This window comes from Sinohyriopsis cumingii, chromosome 10 (genome assembly GCF_028554795.1).
Source record: "Sinohyriopsis cumingii isolate HCF-2022 chromosome 10, ASM2855479v2, whole genome shotgun sequence".
Classification (NCBI taxonomy): domain Eukaryota; kingdom Metazoa; phylum Mollusca; class Bivalvia; order Unionida; family Unionidae; genus Sinohyriopsis; species Sinohyriopsis cumingii.
In genome coordinates this window covers 96,389,242-96,403,549 of record NC_142970.1, presented here as the reverse complement: position 1 = coordinate 96,403,549, position 14,308 = coordinate 96,389,242, and the positions used below count along the sequence as shown (strand labels likewise).

The 14,308-nt window shown below is 34.0% G+C and overlaps 1 protein-coding gene across 1 annotated transcript; it reads right to left on the bottom strand.

Annotated features, from left to right (window-relative positions):
- Positions 1 to 437: 437 nt before the first annotated feature.
- LOC149790617 (uncharacterized) lies at positions 438 to 10,095 on the bottom strand. The gene is made up of 5 exons (XM_089972729.1): positions 9,990 to 10,095; positions 7,798 to 8,118; positions 7,249 to 7,350; positions 2,700 to 2,906; positions 438 to 1,634 (listed from the first exon to the last, which is right to left on the bottom strand). Exons 2-5 carry the CDS (start codon positions 8,093 to 8,095, stop codon positions 769 to 771), a joined length of 1,473 nt encoding a protein of 490 aa, XP_089828855.1. The 5' UTR covers positions 8,096 to 8,118; positions 9,990 to 10,095; the 3' UTR covers positions 438 to 768.
- Between the last annotated feature and the right edge of the window lie 4,213 nt (positions 10,096 to 14,308).

Below are 14,308 nucleotides of genomic sequence, written 5' to 3'. Positions count from 1 at the left end.
GAATATAAACGGGTTTACATGAATGAATTAACGATAGTCTTGATTCTGACTTTAGAATCTTCTAGAATGCACAATTTCATTAAGTGACATAGTATTCCAGAATATGGTAATTGCTACCTAGATCAAATAAAGGGGTTTATAGTCTTGCATACTTGAAAAATTACTCATTCATGCATTAACACCTGCAGCAGAATCAATTGTGCTGTGTTCAGTTCTTGCAAGTAACGTGATAGATGTAAGCTACATGATAAGAGACATTTTTACATATGTGTATTCCTACAGATGGGTCGACAGCAAAACAGACAGATAAAAAGACAGATAATAAGAAATGTAGACAGACATATACAGATTCACATATATACATGTCGCTAAAGACAGACAAATAGGGCCGACATATGACTGTATGGATACAAATTAAAGATGCTCTTGAAATCTAATTTTGGGTTTTTATATTTCACTTTATTTAAATTATTTCCATAGTGGCCTTGCGAACGTTGTGTAAGTACTATATATTTCATCAAGACTAATACATCATTACCACATTCCAAACATAAATAGAATTTTCACCCTCTAAAGTTTCATCAAACATGTTCATTCTCGAACGTTTCATAATCTTGGAGGTAAATGTTTCCATTTGAAACACATTTTAATGTTGCGAGGGAATCTGGTACACTCAAATTTTATCAATGATGAGCACATTACCCCGTTTTCATTTCAATGCCGATCTCTTAGGAAAGACTCATGACAGTCTTACAAAGAATTATACAATCACTGGTATTGTTCTATCTTTGATGAGCTAATCTCGAAAGACACTTTTCTACGAACAAGGGAACTATGTGTTGTATTATGTTCAAGTAGGCTTTTGGATCTTTTAAACATGGAGGTTCTGCCAGGAGAATGCCATTTTTTATTAATTTTTTTTGAATACGTTAATTGATCTTCATCTTTCGTTGCCTCTGCAGTGCCATTTCTCCCTACGTCCGGAGAAGCAGGAAGTGACACCATGAATGCGTCTGACTCGGAATCGTTTGATTCGTTCTCCTGGAATGCATTATCATCTTCTTTCGGGATGTCTAAAATATGTGATATATTTGGCGACAAAGGTGGGGATGACTTTGGTGACGACAATTTCGATGATAACGACAGTGTATCTGCACGCAGAATTAAGTGGTGTTTACTTTCAGAATCATCCAAGGATGCTTTGAAGATTTCTTTTATTTCTGAACATGGCGGCGACCTAGAATCGTATTCAGTCCCTGAGGTCTGAAAGACGTGCACACCATCTGCAGAAAGTGGCGATAATGGCAACTTTGGTGATGGCAAATTGAACTCGTCTCTTAAGGTTTGAGAACATAGACGTTTTATTCTTGGTGAGGCTGGTGATAAGTAATGTCTCCTAATTGGTATTTCACCATCATCACCCTTTATGCTCAGTTTTCTCACTAAAGACGACTGTGAGTTGAAAGAAGGCTTCCTGGAGATTCCTATCCTTGGAATTTGGCTTATGTTTGGTTCTTTTGGCAAAATGGCCTCACCAAGCTGTGTTTGCAGCGCCTCGTAAAATGTATGGTCCTGGATGAGGAGGTTATGTTCCTCCTCAGAGAGCCAGCCACTATCTGGTCTTGCATCGTAGCCTGGCAATAATAATAATAATAATAATAATAATAATAATCTTCATCATCATGATTGGGTGGTAGTGATAGTAATAAAAAAGATATTGGATCTCAAGAAAACACTTCAAGATAGGAATAATATAATGCTTCATCTATTATATACAAGCTATTTTAGCACTCAGTACTAATTAGATTATATTGTAGATTCACGCTGCTTAATTTACAAACCTCGGGGAATTCGCTTTCAAGACGAATAAACAATTTAAGTTTGTCAAGAAATCGTTGCTCGCGTAACCTTATATAGCAAAGGAAACAAAACACAAAAATGAAACAAACGAGGGTAAAAGACAAATAAACATGCAATACGTCAAACTAAAAAAAGAATTATTCGATTGGCTGTCTCTTAATATGTCTAATCTTGTCACAGAAACACGTTATCCAATTCTTTCATCTGGGTTTTACAAACGCAGGTAATAGCCGTAGACTTTTTTTTCTTCTTCTTTTAATTGACCCTTGAAAGATCTTTACAAAGCGAACTTATTGTTGACAGGATAAATATACAAAAAGGTATTAATACGAAAACATACAGCAGTAACTTTTCATTATGAAGCTGACTCTGTTTATGTGTGTGTGAATGTGTGTGATCTGCATTTTTGGAATTTTAACGTAGCTTAAACAACTTTCGTAATAACACTACGATGTTTTCAGTGTTGCAGTTAATAGTGATGTCTTGTACTGAGGCAACATACCGCAGACATGTGACAGCATGTCCCACCCAGTCACAATATCCTGACACCAGGCCTACCAGTCCTAACACTAACCTCTTAAAGCTGAGTGCCAAGCGAAGCAGCTGCTAGTACCATTATTACAAGTCTCTGTTCTGACTCGGCCGGGGTTTGAACTCGCGACCTCCCGCATCCGAGTCGGACGCTATAACCACTTAGGCCACCGGAGCGATCTTGTAGCTGACTATAACAATGCCAAATAATTTTTCGAGAAAAAGAGAGACAGCCTTCACTAGCTACGATTTGTACATGAAGTGATATAAAGTTTGTCTATATAAGGGGATCTGTTATGAACACTCACCTGATGTGATTAAAAGCTTTGCCATATCAAGAGATCTGCTGTGAGGACTGTGAACCGCTATGTAAAGGGAACTGTGGCCGCAAGCTGTAAACAGGTTCACGTTACATCCGTAACGCATAAGTAAATCTGCAGACAGTATGCTACCTTCATTAAATGCAATATGGAGGGCTGTTCGTCCATTATTATCTTGTACATCCGGGTCAGCGTCTGAGAATAATGATAATAATAATAATCAATAACGTGTTTATAGGATCACTCGTTTGGTGAAAGGCATTTCTCCTATGACACTTTATTACTGAACAAAATATATCAAAGTATATCATACTAATAGAAATAACTATTGAGGTTAAATTATGTAGTATTGTAATAGTATAATAAAGTAATAGCACGTACTTATTTATGTCTCTTTTTCAATATTGTAATACTTTTGCAGATTTTACATGCAAAAGAAGCTGATTCCACAGAGTATCTTTCTTAAATAGCTATGTTCTTGGTTTCCTTGAAAGGAAGTTAAAGAATATGTGTACGATTTTCAGTGCTTGGTTAAATTAATATGTATTGACGTAATTGTAAACACCACACTAATGTCTCATAAATTAATACGTATTGACGTAATTGTAAACACCACACTGATGTCTCATAAATTAATACGTATTGACGTAATTGTAAACACCACACTGATGTCTCATAAATTAATACGTATTGACGTAATTGTAAACACCACACTAATGTCTCATAAATTAATACGTATTGACGTAATTGTAAACACCACACTGATGTCTCATAAATTAATACGTATTGACGTAATTGTAAACACCACACTGATGTCTCACAGTGCCTATTCGTTCATATATTTAGCTGATGTACTGTTAAAATAATTTCATGTAAAGATTGCAATGTCGCTACAAATGACCTTTTGAAAATAGAAGAAATAATAGTCGGAGCAATAGTATTCAAAACAATTTTAGGTTTGTAAGTATCAATATGTAGTGATGAATATAGTTGTAGTAGTAGTAGTAGCAGACGCAGTACAGTAGTAATACACGTAGTGGTAAGAAGTAGTAAATGAGGTATACATGTAATAGTACATTTGTGGTAATATTTTGTAATGAAATACAGATGGAGTAGCAGGTTCGTGGTAATTTTGCAATGAAGTATAGATGTATTAGTACATTCGTAGTAATTTTGTAATGAAATATAGATGTAGTAGTACATTCGTGGTAATTTTGTAATGAAGTATAGATGTATTAGTACGTTCGTGGTAATTTTGTTCAAAACTTGAAAACACCGGAGGTTAGACGGTCTAATTCTGCCAACCCCACCTATAAACTAACCCTGCCAACCCCACTTAGATCTAGTTGTTGCTTTAAAAATAGAATTACAGTTCTAAACAGAAAGCATATCCAAATGTTGTGAATATAAATGGGTACATAGACAACTGTTATGTATATTTGATTGAATTATTTGCTAGTTCGTTTTTAATTTTTTTAATTATATTACATGCTATTGTAATGTAACTTTGTTTACTGGATTTGATATTGTCTGGAACAGAGTTCAGTTCAAACTGATATTTTAAAATATTTTTGACGTAAACAGCTAATAATAGAGACATTGTATCTAATGCTGACCTAGTTCCTGGTCTTGATTCAGAAGCAATGGCAGTTCCGGTAAACAACTTATTTTTAAAAATTTTATTCTTTCCCAGAGTAAGAACATTGATTTCAGTTAAGGCCATACTGGGAGAACGTGATGTTAGGCATTTAAAAAGCTTCTATTTTGTTCTAGAAAGATGTCCATGTGACTCTCATCAGGAAATCTGTTTTGCGTCTTAAGTTAGCCTTATACCTAATGTTTTGTATAGAAGTAGCTAGTGGGGCTTTAAACTTTTGACACATAAAGTTGTGTTCTTTTGACCAGTTTGAGCTGAGATTTCAATTTCTTCAAATTATTGGATTTTAAGTGATTATTTTCCATGGAAATACTAGTTGTCTAAATTATTTCTTGGACAAGGATATTTTTCGAAAATTATACAGAATTCAAAAACTCGAATAATATTTTATGTGATTCAACAAGAGACTGTTGACACTATAGCACTTCGCAGATTACAACAGACGTCATCGTCTTCCATTTTGGATTACATCGGGATTCGAACTCAGTTTTATCATGACTTTTGATTACTAGGACTTCTATTTTTTAATTCTTGGATTATTTTTAGATATTTTTTCGTAAAATCGTTAGTTCTTTTTTTTCATGTTTCACTTGATAGTCTAGGAAAATAAATTATTTGCTAATTTTTTCAAAGCTTGTTGTCTTAACTTTTCTCTGTTACTTTTTGTAAGAGCCTAGACTCGAAACCGTTTCATTTGACAATACGAAATGTAAATTTTGTGACGAATACTTCCTTTCTATATTTTACTCAGCACGTTCTCAATTTATATCGTTTCTATCATCGCGTTTCTATAGACGTATCATGTTACATGATAGCTAATTTTTTCTTCACTCGTGACTTGTACCTTGATTAGTGGATACGTTCACCTTGTACTGGGACTACACAGTGTAAAAACGTCGAAAAATGTTTTAATTTTCATCATCGCTAACATTCATCCACAATGATCAAGATAAACATTAACGGAAACACATGTGCGTACTAAAACAGGATGTGGTTAAAGCCGCAAAAAGACAGCTTCGCACCGATGGGATGATTTACATGTACTTCTGTAGTCAATTTCATTTTTTGTTAAAATGTGATCATTTCCTAATTTTTTCTGTTGGGTGTATCAATTCTAGATCAACATGGAACCGACGACCGTTTCATTTTGTTTTGTCTGTCGTTATTAATTTTTTGGATAAAAGTGACATTATTTCTTAACTGTTCACATTTGTATCATCGCACAAACTTTGTGCAATACACGATTCAGACCCGGTGGATTGCCATTATCACCGCCGCTTGAACCGCAGTTCTTTTAAATATAAACTGTATTTAACGTTATTTAATGTTGACTTTAAATCGTTCCGTGTACGCTCTATTTTAAGATAAATAAATTTCAATGGATGCTTTATGCTGTTTGTAAATCACACCAGTATTCGCAATGGCACATTGACCTCAACTTTTTTTTTTCTTTCAAAACTGTGAGAAAACAATTCCTTCGTTATCCTGCAGTTCATGATAGATATATTGCACTCTCGAGATCAAAGGTTCGTGTGTGACGCAAATTTCAATGTCACTTTAATTTTTCATTGGCATGCCAAGACTATTCATTATTCATTCACTTGTATGCATCACAGATTTTACAAAGACCTCTTTGTGTACATGCTGGATTATGTCCATTTTAGTATTTACATCATATTAATTATACTATTTATTATATATTTCATTGAATTGTTTCCCATTTGTATGTATGTTCATGGACCAATCTGATCACTGGTTTAAAGTTCTTCATCTTTCTTCATACGATGTTCCTATGATAATTAAAACAACATATTTGTTTTCTTGTACAAGAGTGTTTCGACAGGTAGTTATATTCGTTTCCTCGTTGATATGCGTGCTAAATTCAGACATTGTGGGGAAAAAGAACTTAGTTTTTCCACCTCAGTGAGACAGAGGTCGAAAAACCTGACTGTAAACATGTGTTTGTGGGTGATCTTAAGCTGTACCTGGTTACCTCCGATTATATGATAGGTCGTCCCCAATGACGCGCGGTGCACGTGATCTTTATGACTAATTGCATCCGGGACTGTACGGCGAGATATCAAAGCACGGTATGTATGGCTTATTACTCGACGAAACTCCCTCGCACCTAAAAGCTGTCAGTTTAACGTTCATCGTGCGCAAAAGTAATGATAATAAAGAACATTTATGAACCACGCAAGGCATATTACCATGCTACTAAACCAGAGGTGGGCAAACTTTCCAGTGTAAGTGCCGCGTACACAAATTTACACCTTGTCGCGGGTCGCATAGTTCATTAGGTAAAATAATTAATATTTGAAATAGCGAAAACAAAAGGTTTTTCTAAATAGCATCTAATTAATTTTCAGTTCTTAATATGTTGTTAATATTTGAAAACTTAAACTTCTAAAGAAGCACATTTATTTGATAAACAGAGTAACATAAACAGAGTCAGCGCGAATAATGACTTGTTCCTAGGCCGCATGAAAACCCTTGTCGGGCCGCATGAAAGCCCTTGGCGGGCCGCATGCGGCCCGCGGACCGTAGCTTGCCCACCCCTGTACTAAACCATTACTTTCATTCAACAGCTTTCAATTTAACTCAACATATTTATTCATACACACACCCGATAATAATAATAAATGCGACAAAAATAGCAGCAACAACAACATAATAATAATCATCATAATAATGTGGCCTTCTTTCTATTTTACTTTGGTTACTGCAACTGATTTTAAGATTTTGTTAAGTTACTGTACCCAAAATATGACAACGTGTAAAGAGCTTTTATTTATTAAAAGAAGTTTCCATGTACACAGACCAGCACTTACCAGTTTTATTTATTAAAAGAAGTTTCGATGTACACAGACCAGCACTTACCACTTTTAAGCAGAGCACTCAAGATCTCGATGTAGTCATAATAGGAAGCTTTCATTAAGGCCGTCTGTCCATCGTTATTTTTCAAGTTAATGTTTATTTTCCCTGAAAAATAAAACATATAAGTCTTATCGTGCAAGGTATTTTAAAACAATTGCACACTCATGTCTTCTGCATTAATATTAACATTTCTGATCTTTTTCGTCTTTGGTGACTTTGCAGTTTTGCACGTACAGAATGAATAAGCCTTAAATGACATTTAAACTGGAAACGTCTATAACCTTTATAACTTTTTAATTGTGTAATGAATGAATATATCAAGACAGGTATACAGGTATACATTTCCTGTATGTTTGTGTCATTTATATACGGATATTTCGTGACATCATAATTTATAAAAGAGACGTCTTTTTAGGTTTTAATGTATTATCAACAATGACAACATAATGCACGCTTGAAAAATATATATATATATATATATATATATATATATATATATATATATATATATATATATATATATATATATATATATATATAATGGGTACTTACCATGCTGTACGAGACTATGAACGATGTCTAAGTCAGATTTTTCAACTGCCTCATGTAAAGGCGTACTTCCGGTGTCATCTCCAACATTAGGGTCACTTCCTGCCTTTAGTAGAATATCCATTATCTCTCGTCTACAGTAGCAGGCCGAATAAAATAATGGCGTCCGACCTTTGGAATCGGTAACATTTAAGTTAACATCCTTTTTCTTTATGCAGTCTATCACTTGTGCTATTTCATTTTTGTACACTGCAATATGTAATGTTGTCCTTGAATCTAGCCGGGATAGTGCTTCCTTCATTATGAGGAATTACCTTTGGATACCTATGGAATCAACATTTAAATTCAGAAACATATTTTTTGTGAACAAATATTAAGACGGGAGGAAATAATGATGAGTTTGAAACATCAAGCTGTATTATGCCTGTGAGAAATACGCTATCTATATATTTTTCTTGACTATGCTAGGAACAAGCAAGACACTTGCAAAAACTGTTTTAAACTAAATGATTTACAAAACTTGATTAAGTAGTGACTATTGAAATTTTTGTGCAATTAAAGACAAACTATATCCCATTATAACATAGAATGAATATAAACAAGACCCTTTATTTTTGTAATATCGTAGAAAAGATATTCTGACACCCCAAATACTAATAAACACGATGTACGAGACAGAAAGTCTGAACAGAAGGCTCGAAATTACTGATTCCTTTCCATTATACAAACACAAGATGTATACTACAAACTATAGGCATCGTCTAAATCGGATAATACTTAAACTTGGTGGGGAGACAGGGAGATAAAATCACAAGGTTTCAATTCGTTACTGTATATGTTTGCTTATGGTGTTGTGCTGTGTAAGTATATGCGAGTATAAATCAACAAATATGCTTTGTCGTGGACCTGTTTTAAACATTCCTAACGCAGTTATCGTTTTATCGAGTAAGCAACATAGCATGAATATGTGGGCTGTGCACTTTTCCCTTGTGTATTCGATACGCATTTTATGTAACATTTCCATTAAAGATAAGGATGAGAGAGAGAGAGAGAGAGAGAGAGAGAGAGAGAGAGAGAGAGATGGATTTTTAACGTAGCTTTAACAATTTTTCAGTCATACGATGTCTGCAGTGTGGCAGTTTATAGCGATATCTATCACTGGGGCATCATGCCACAGACATGTAGCATGATGTCCCATCCAGTCAAATTATCATTACCCCAGACCGACCAGTCCTGACACTAACCTCTTAATGCTGAGAGCCAAGCGAGGGAGCTGTGAGTACCATTTTTGTAAGTCTTTGGTATGACTCAGCCGGGGATCGAACCTCCCGCATCCGAGGCGGACGCTCTAACTACTAGGCCACAGGAGCGGTTGAGAGAGAGAGAGAGAGAGAGAGAGAGAGAGAGAGAGAGAGAGAGAGAGAATTTAACTATATGTAAATATGGTAGACACAATATTAACATTCATGAATGTACGCCCACGACATAGGAATTTGTCAGGCTTCAAATATAGAAAGTATAATTTAACATATATCGCTGTGTATTCTAATGTAGATTAAATATAATGAACATGTAGACTATGTATAACAAATAAGTATTGACGAATTTGAGTGCATGTACCAATAAGTCTGAATATCGTTAAGGTGAAAGTGTTAGTTTAAAAAAAAAAATCAATGGGAAGCTAAAATCGAGGAAGTTAACTTTCTGTGAATTACTTTTGTTCCTTGGAAACACATAGCCAGTGTAAAGGATATTTATCCAAAGAGACGTTTCTGCCAGAATTCCAAATATGGTATTATAATGTGGCATTCATGGAGCGGCTGGTTAGCGAAAATTCATTACTGGTTTTTAAGGCACAAATACTGCACTTTCAAACATTATTTTAATTAAAATATTCACGGGTAGCTTGTCACAAGGAGGTGCAGAGAGGCAATTCGACATATTTAAGATATATCTCTAACATTTCCTAAATTCATATGTTAGCCATTTTAATAAATATAATGAAATTAAGAAATTGCATGCATGCTGTTTGTTTTAGAACAGACACTCTTTGATCCAATTTAATTACATTCATTTTTCGTACCTGCTGAAACTTAACTAGTATCGTTATGGTTATAACAAAAGGATTATGTACAAAAATCGATAAGAAAACTGCCTAAAGAAAACATCCAAGAAATAATAATGTTAATACACACCTTATTTCACTCTTTGGTCCAACGAAAATTAAAAACGGAAGCGATGAATAGAAATGCAATCGCTCAACTGAAGAACACCACACGGTGTGAGTGATATACTGTAACCTATGTCATGTGACTTTTACGTCATCACTGACACGTCTAAGAAGCAGGTCACCTGTATCGACCGATAACGTAAGCGTAATAAGATGATAAGACATCCCTTGTCAAGCTCGTGTTATTGTTTTACGTGTGTGCTCGGACGTCTCTATGTAGTCAACACTAATAAATATATGACTAATTTGAGACGCTTGTTTTGAAATGAAATTTGAAATTTACTTCAGAGAAAAATAGAACGTAGATTAACAGTCATAAACAGTTTTGCTGTTTCCTGTTTCAAAGTAAATATCTGTGATATAAAAACAAATTGTAAAATACTTCTGGGTCCATTTCAGTAGAAATTGATAGTCCCATGGCAACGTCCTACCCGTGTTAAATATATATATTCACTAATTAAAAGTAATAAAATGATTTACTTTATTCATTTTCACAAAATAGTATGTTTAAATGTGAGGAGGAGAAAACGAATTTGAACACTAGAATTCACCTTCCATTTAATAAAGACTTATATACAGTATGAATCGGGATTAATGCTATTGAAAATTCTACACAACGTCGAGGACAAGCAAATTTTACAAATTATCTGGAGAAGCCGACGCAACTGAAAATATATTTGAACCGCTATGGGTGCCTGATTATGAGCTAAGCTCATTTTGTTTTTATCGCCTATTTGTTGACATGGTGCTAATATAAAGTTAAGAGAGAAAACGTGCAGATACGTTTGATTCTTAGAGATTATTTGTGATTTACAAATAGCTATGATGTGGATATCCTATTTCCATTGACCCTGTCTACTTGTTATTCACATTCACAAGAAATAAATATTTACACGAAATTATTTCCTCAAACATGGTACGATTTTGGCAACAGAAACGAAGCTAAATAAAGGAGTTCTTGGACTTCAAAATTATCATTTTTAATTTGAAGAAATTTACACAACTTTATAATTATATAAATATATCTCTACTTAAAAGCAATTGTTTAAATTTGGTAAGTATTACTATTTGCACAAAATCACAGTTTTGTCTGAATACATCCACTAGTGGTGACTTATATGTAATATAATGGCATTCATCTCAGGTTTGATTCATTTAAAAATGATCCTTTTATCTCGTGGAACAATGTGCTCCTTTTTGGTGTAGGAATAAGAGTTTTGATTCGTTAGATCTAGAATCAATGACTTAGTTTATCACACCTTTGTAATTGAACACAATTTATATTGGTGTAAATAGATTATGTCGCAGTCAAATGTTAACATGAGCTACTTTCACGACTTTCCGTTCAAATTGCCGTGACGTTTTATAAGTACATCCTCATTCACTACCCTAACCCCCAACCCTGATCGTCGCTTCATATATTTCCTTTAAATGACTGATATTTTCCTTCGTTATAATTTATATGAAAGCTGTTCATGCGATTAATACATGCGTTTGTCACCAACAACTTGATACATGTATAATGGATGACAAAATTATGAATTTTCACATATGTTTACCTGTCATCGTGGGCTATTACTTTATACCGGTAGGGTTTGACAGTACAAAACGTTTAGATACATATACACTTGTATGTTTTGCCGTAACCATTAATTGTTTTCAAAGTGGATGAAAGATTAAACGACAAAACACTACCGATCCCAGTAATGACTGGTGTTGGTGAGGTTAAGCAGTATAATTTATTGTGTGACGCAATTGTTTTAACGTTTTATACATCATGCTAGTGGAGATAGAAATGAAATACATGTTTTGATATTTACTGAGAATCAATAAATATTCAAGGTTAGTGTTATAAATAATTATAACATAATTACCTTAAGACTCTGAAAAGCGACCTTTAAAATTAATAATTCAGATTATCAGAATATTTAATGAGACCTCCTATGTCATACGTTGAAAGAATTAAATAAGTACTCTACGACATTATTTACAGCTCTTTGGAATCAAATTTGTATGGGTTTTTTTTGTGATGGTTTTTGTCTGTTCCATTTGCAATACTAATGTTCAATTCCCGTTTTAAATTCTTAAACAGTTTTTAGAATTTGGCTTTTTCTAATTTTGTCTTCAATTAATCATAAATGTGTACACTTATCCTCCCTCCGAGAATACATGGCCACCAAAGAACATGTAGTAGAACAGTGTTCAGCACGTAATTTTCGCCCTCACCGAAAGAGTTTAATGTGTATTAGAAAATACTATATACGAACACCATGATTCCGGCTACATATTTGGTGAAGAACCTGCGGTCAAAGACACTGTAAAACAAGTAGTTTTCTTTATCAAGGTCGACGAACTTTTGGGTGGCGAATATTGAGATATAAAACATTATTAATGTTATGAAATTATTCGGAACCATGGAAATAAATCAAGAGTAGACATTGTCAAAATATTTGCAAGACACGCATGGATGATGATGACATGTGCATAATGTACAAAGATCAGTACCACATAAGACATGGCTAGATAGGGAGAAAACTCAAAGGATTCTATCTTTAACGAATTATTTGATCAGTATGTCGCCAACCGTCACTCAGAATCTAATTCAGTCAAACAGAGATTTGTTAACAGATTAAAACTACTATGACCTATTTTAGGAACGGCAGAGCCTGGACAAAGTCCAGTACAAATGAATTATCTGTAAGAAACCCAGTAGTGATAACAAGAGTTAATGCAACAATATGAGAAAATAAATCAGACGTAATGAACAGCTTTGTTTTAAAAATACGAAAATAAATTACACGTAATGAATAGCTTTGTTTTAAAAATACGAAAATAAATCACACGTAATGAATAGATTTGAAACGTACTTTTGATGTCAATTGTCAACATACTGTTCAAATTCGGTTACCTTCTTTTGTTTTTAAGATTGTGAGTAACAAACATACTATCATCATCATGTAACAACAACAATGACAATGACAACAACAATAACAATTAAGATATTAGTAATGATGATTAATTGAATTCATAGCAATACAATTCTCCTAACTGTTATAAAATTAACTACTGCATATCAAATACCAGAAAATAAATATTACGGTTTTTTGTTTGTTTATTTATTTGTTCTATTAAATTCGAGGAGGCATATGGGATGTTTGTCCGCTAAGACATAATTTAGTTCCTTTTAAGACTTTGTTGTTTTAAAACTAAACAAAGAAGATACACACCCTGATTTACGTTTATGAACCTTGTCTTTCATAGTCACTTAAAGCGCATACAGGTGCTTTATCCCATGACGTTATTATATCAGGGAAAAAAATTATATTAAGAAAAGAAAAAATAATTAAAAAGACAAACGCAAAATCAGACATTTGACTCACGTGGTTTATGGTGGCTGATTCTATCCGATTAATCGAATTAAGTGACTTCTATCTACTACAGCCTTTACTAGACCTCACCTATCATGTGTTGATGTACCGTTAGAGACCAAAGAGACCGGAAAATGAACAAAGTCCGTGTATATAGTACACTCAAAAGTTATAAATAAGCACATGTCTAACAAAGTTTTTGTATACAGTACACTCAAAGCGTATCAATAAGCACATGTCTAACAAGGTCTGTGTATACTGTATATTAAAAACGTGTAAATTAACACATGTCTAAAAAAGTATGTGTATACAGTACACTCAAAACGTATAGGGGTCCCTAGTGCCCGAATTACGTATCACTGCCGTCTCACCTCTGTCTGCGTGGGTTCGAGTCTCGGGCTCGGTCAATGTGGGTACGTGGTTCTTTCTGGGGTTTCCCCGGGTTCGTCCTAGATCATTTATACTGGCCGCCATGCATAGCCTGTCTTGTACTGAAAAATGGCGTTAAATCATACAACAACAGCAACAACAACAAAACTTATAAATAAGCACATGTCTAACTAATTCTGTGTATACAGTACACTCAAAACGTATAAATAAACACATGTCTAACAAAGTCTGTGTATACAGTACATTCAAAACGTATAAATAAGCACATGTCTAACAAAGTCTGTGTATACAGTACATTCAACACGTATAAATAAGCACATGTCTAACAAAGTCTGTGTATACTGTACACTCCAAACGTATAAATAAACACATGTCTAACAAAGTCTGTGTATACAGTACACTCAACACACTGCTTATTATAAATAAGCATGTCTGTAATCTCGATTTTTAAATTTGTCATAATCTATTACCAACTCAGCATTTAACGTTTTACTGCAGAAAAGTGTAATATTGGTAAATCGCATAT

Excerpts from the sequence above, each read along its gene's own strand:
- LOC149790617 (XM_089972729.1), bottom strand. The coding sequence starts at position 8,095 with ATGAAGGAAGCACTATCCCGGCTAGATTCAAGGACAACATTACATATT. Across the intron at positions 7,351-7,797 it reads TCATAGTCTCGTACAGCATG|GGAAAATAAACATTAACTTG; the intron begins GTAAGTACCCAT and ends TTTATTTTTCAG. Across the intron at positions 1,635-2,699 it reads AAAGCTTTTAATCACATCAG|GCTACGATGCAAGACCAGAT; the intron begins GTGAGTGTTCAT and ends TATTATTGCCAG.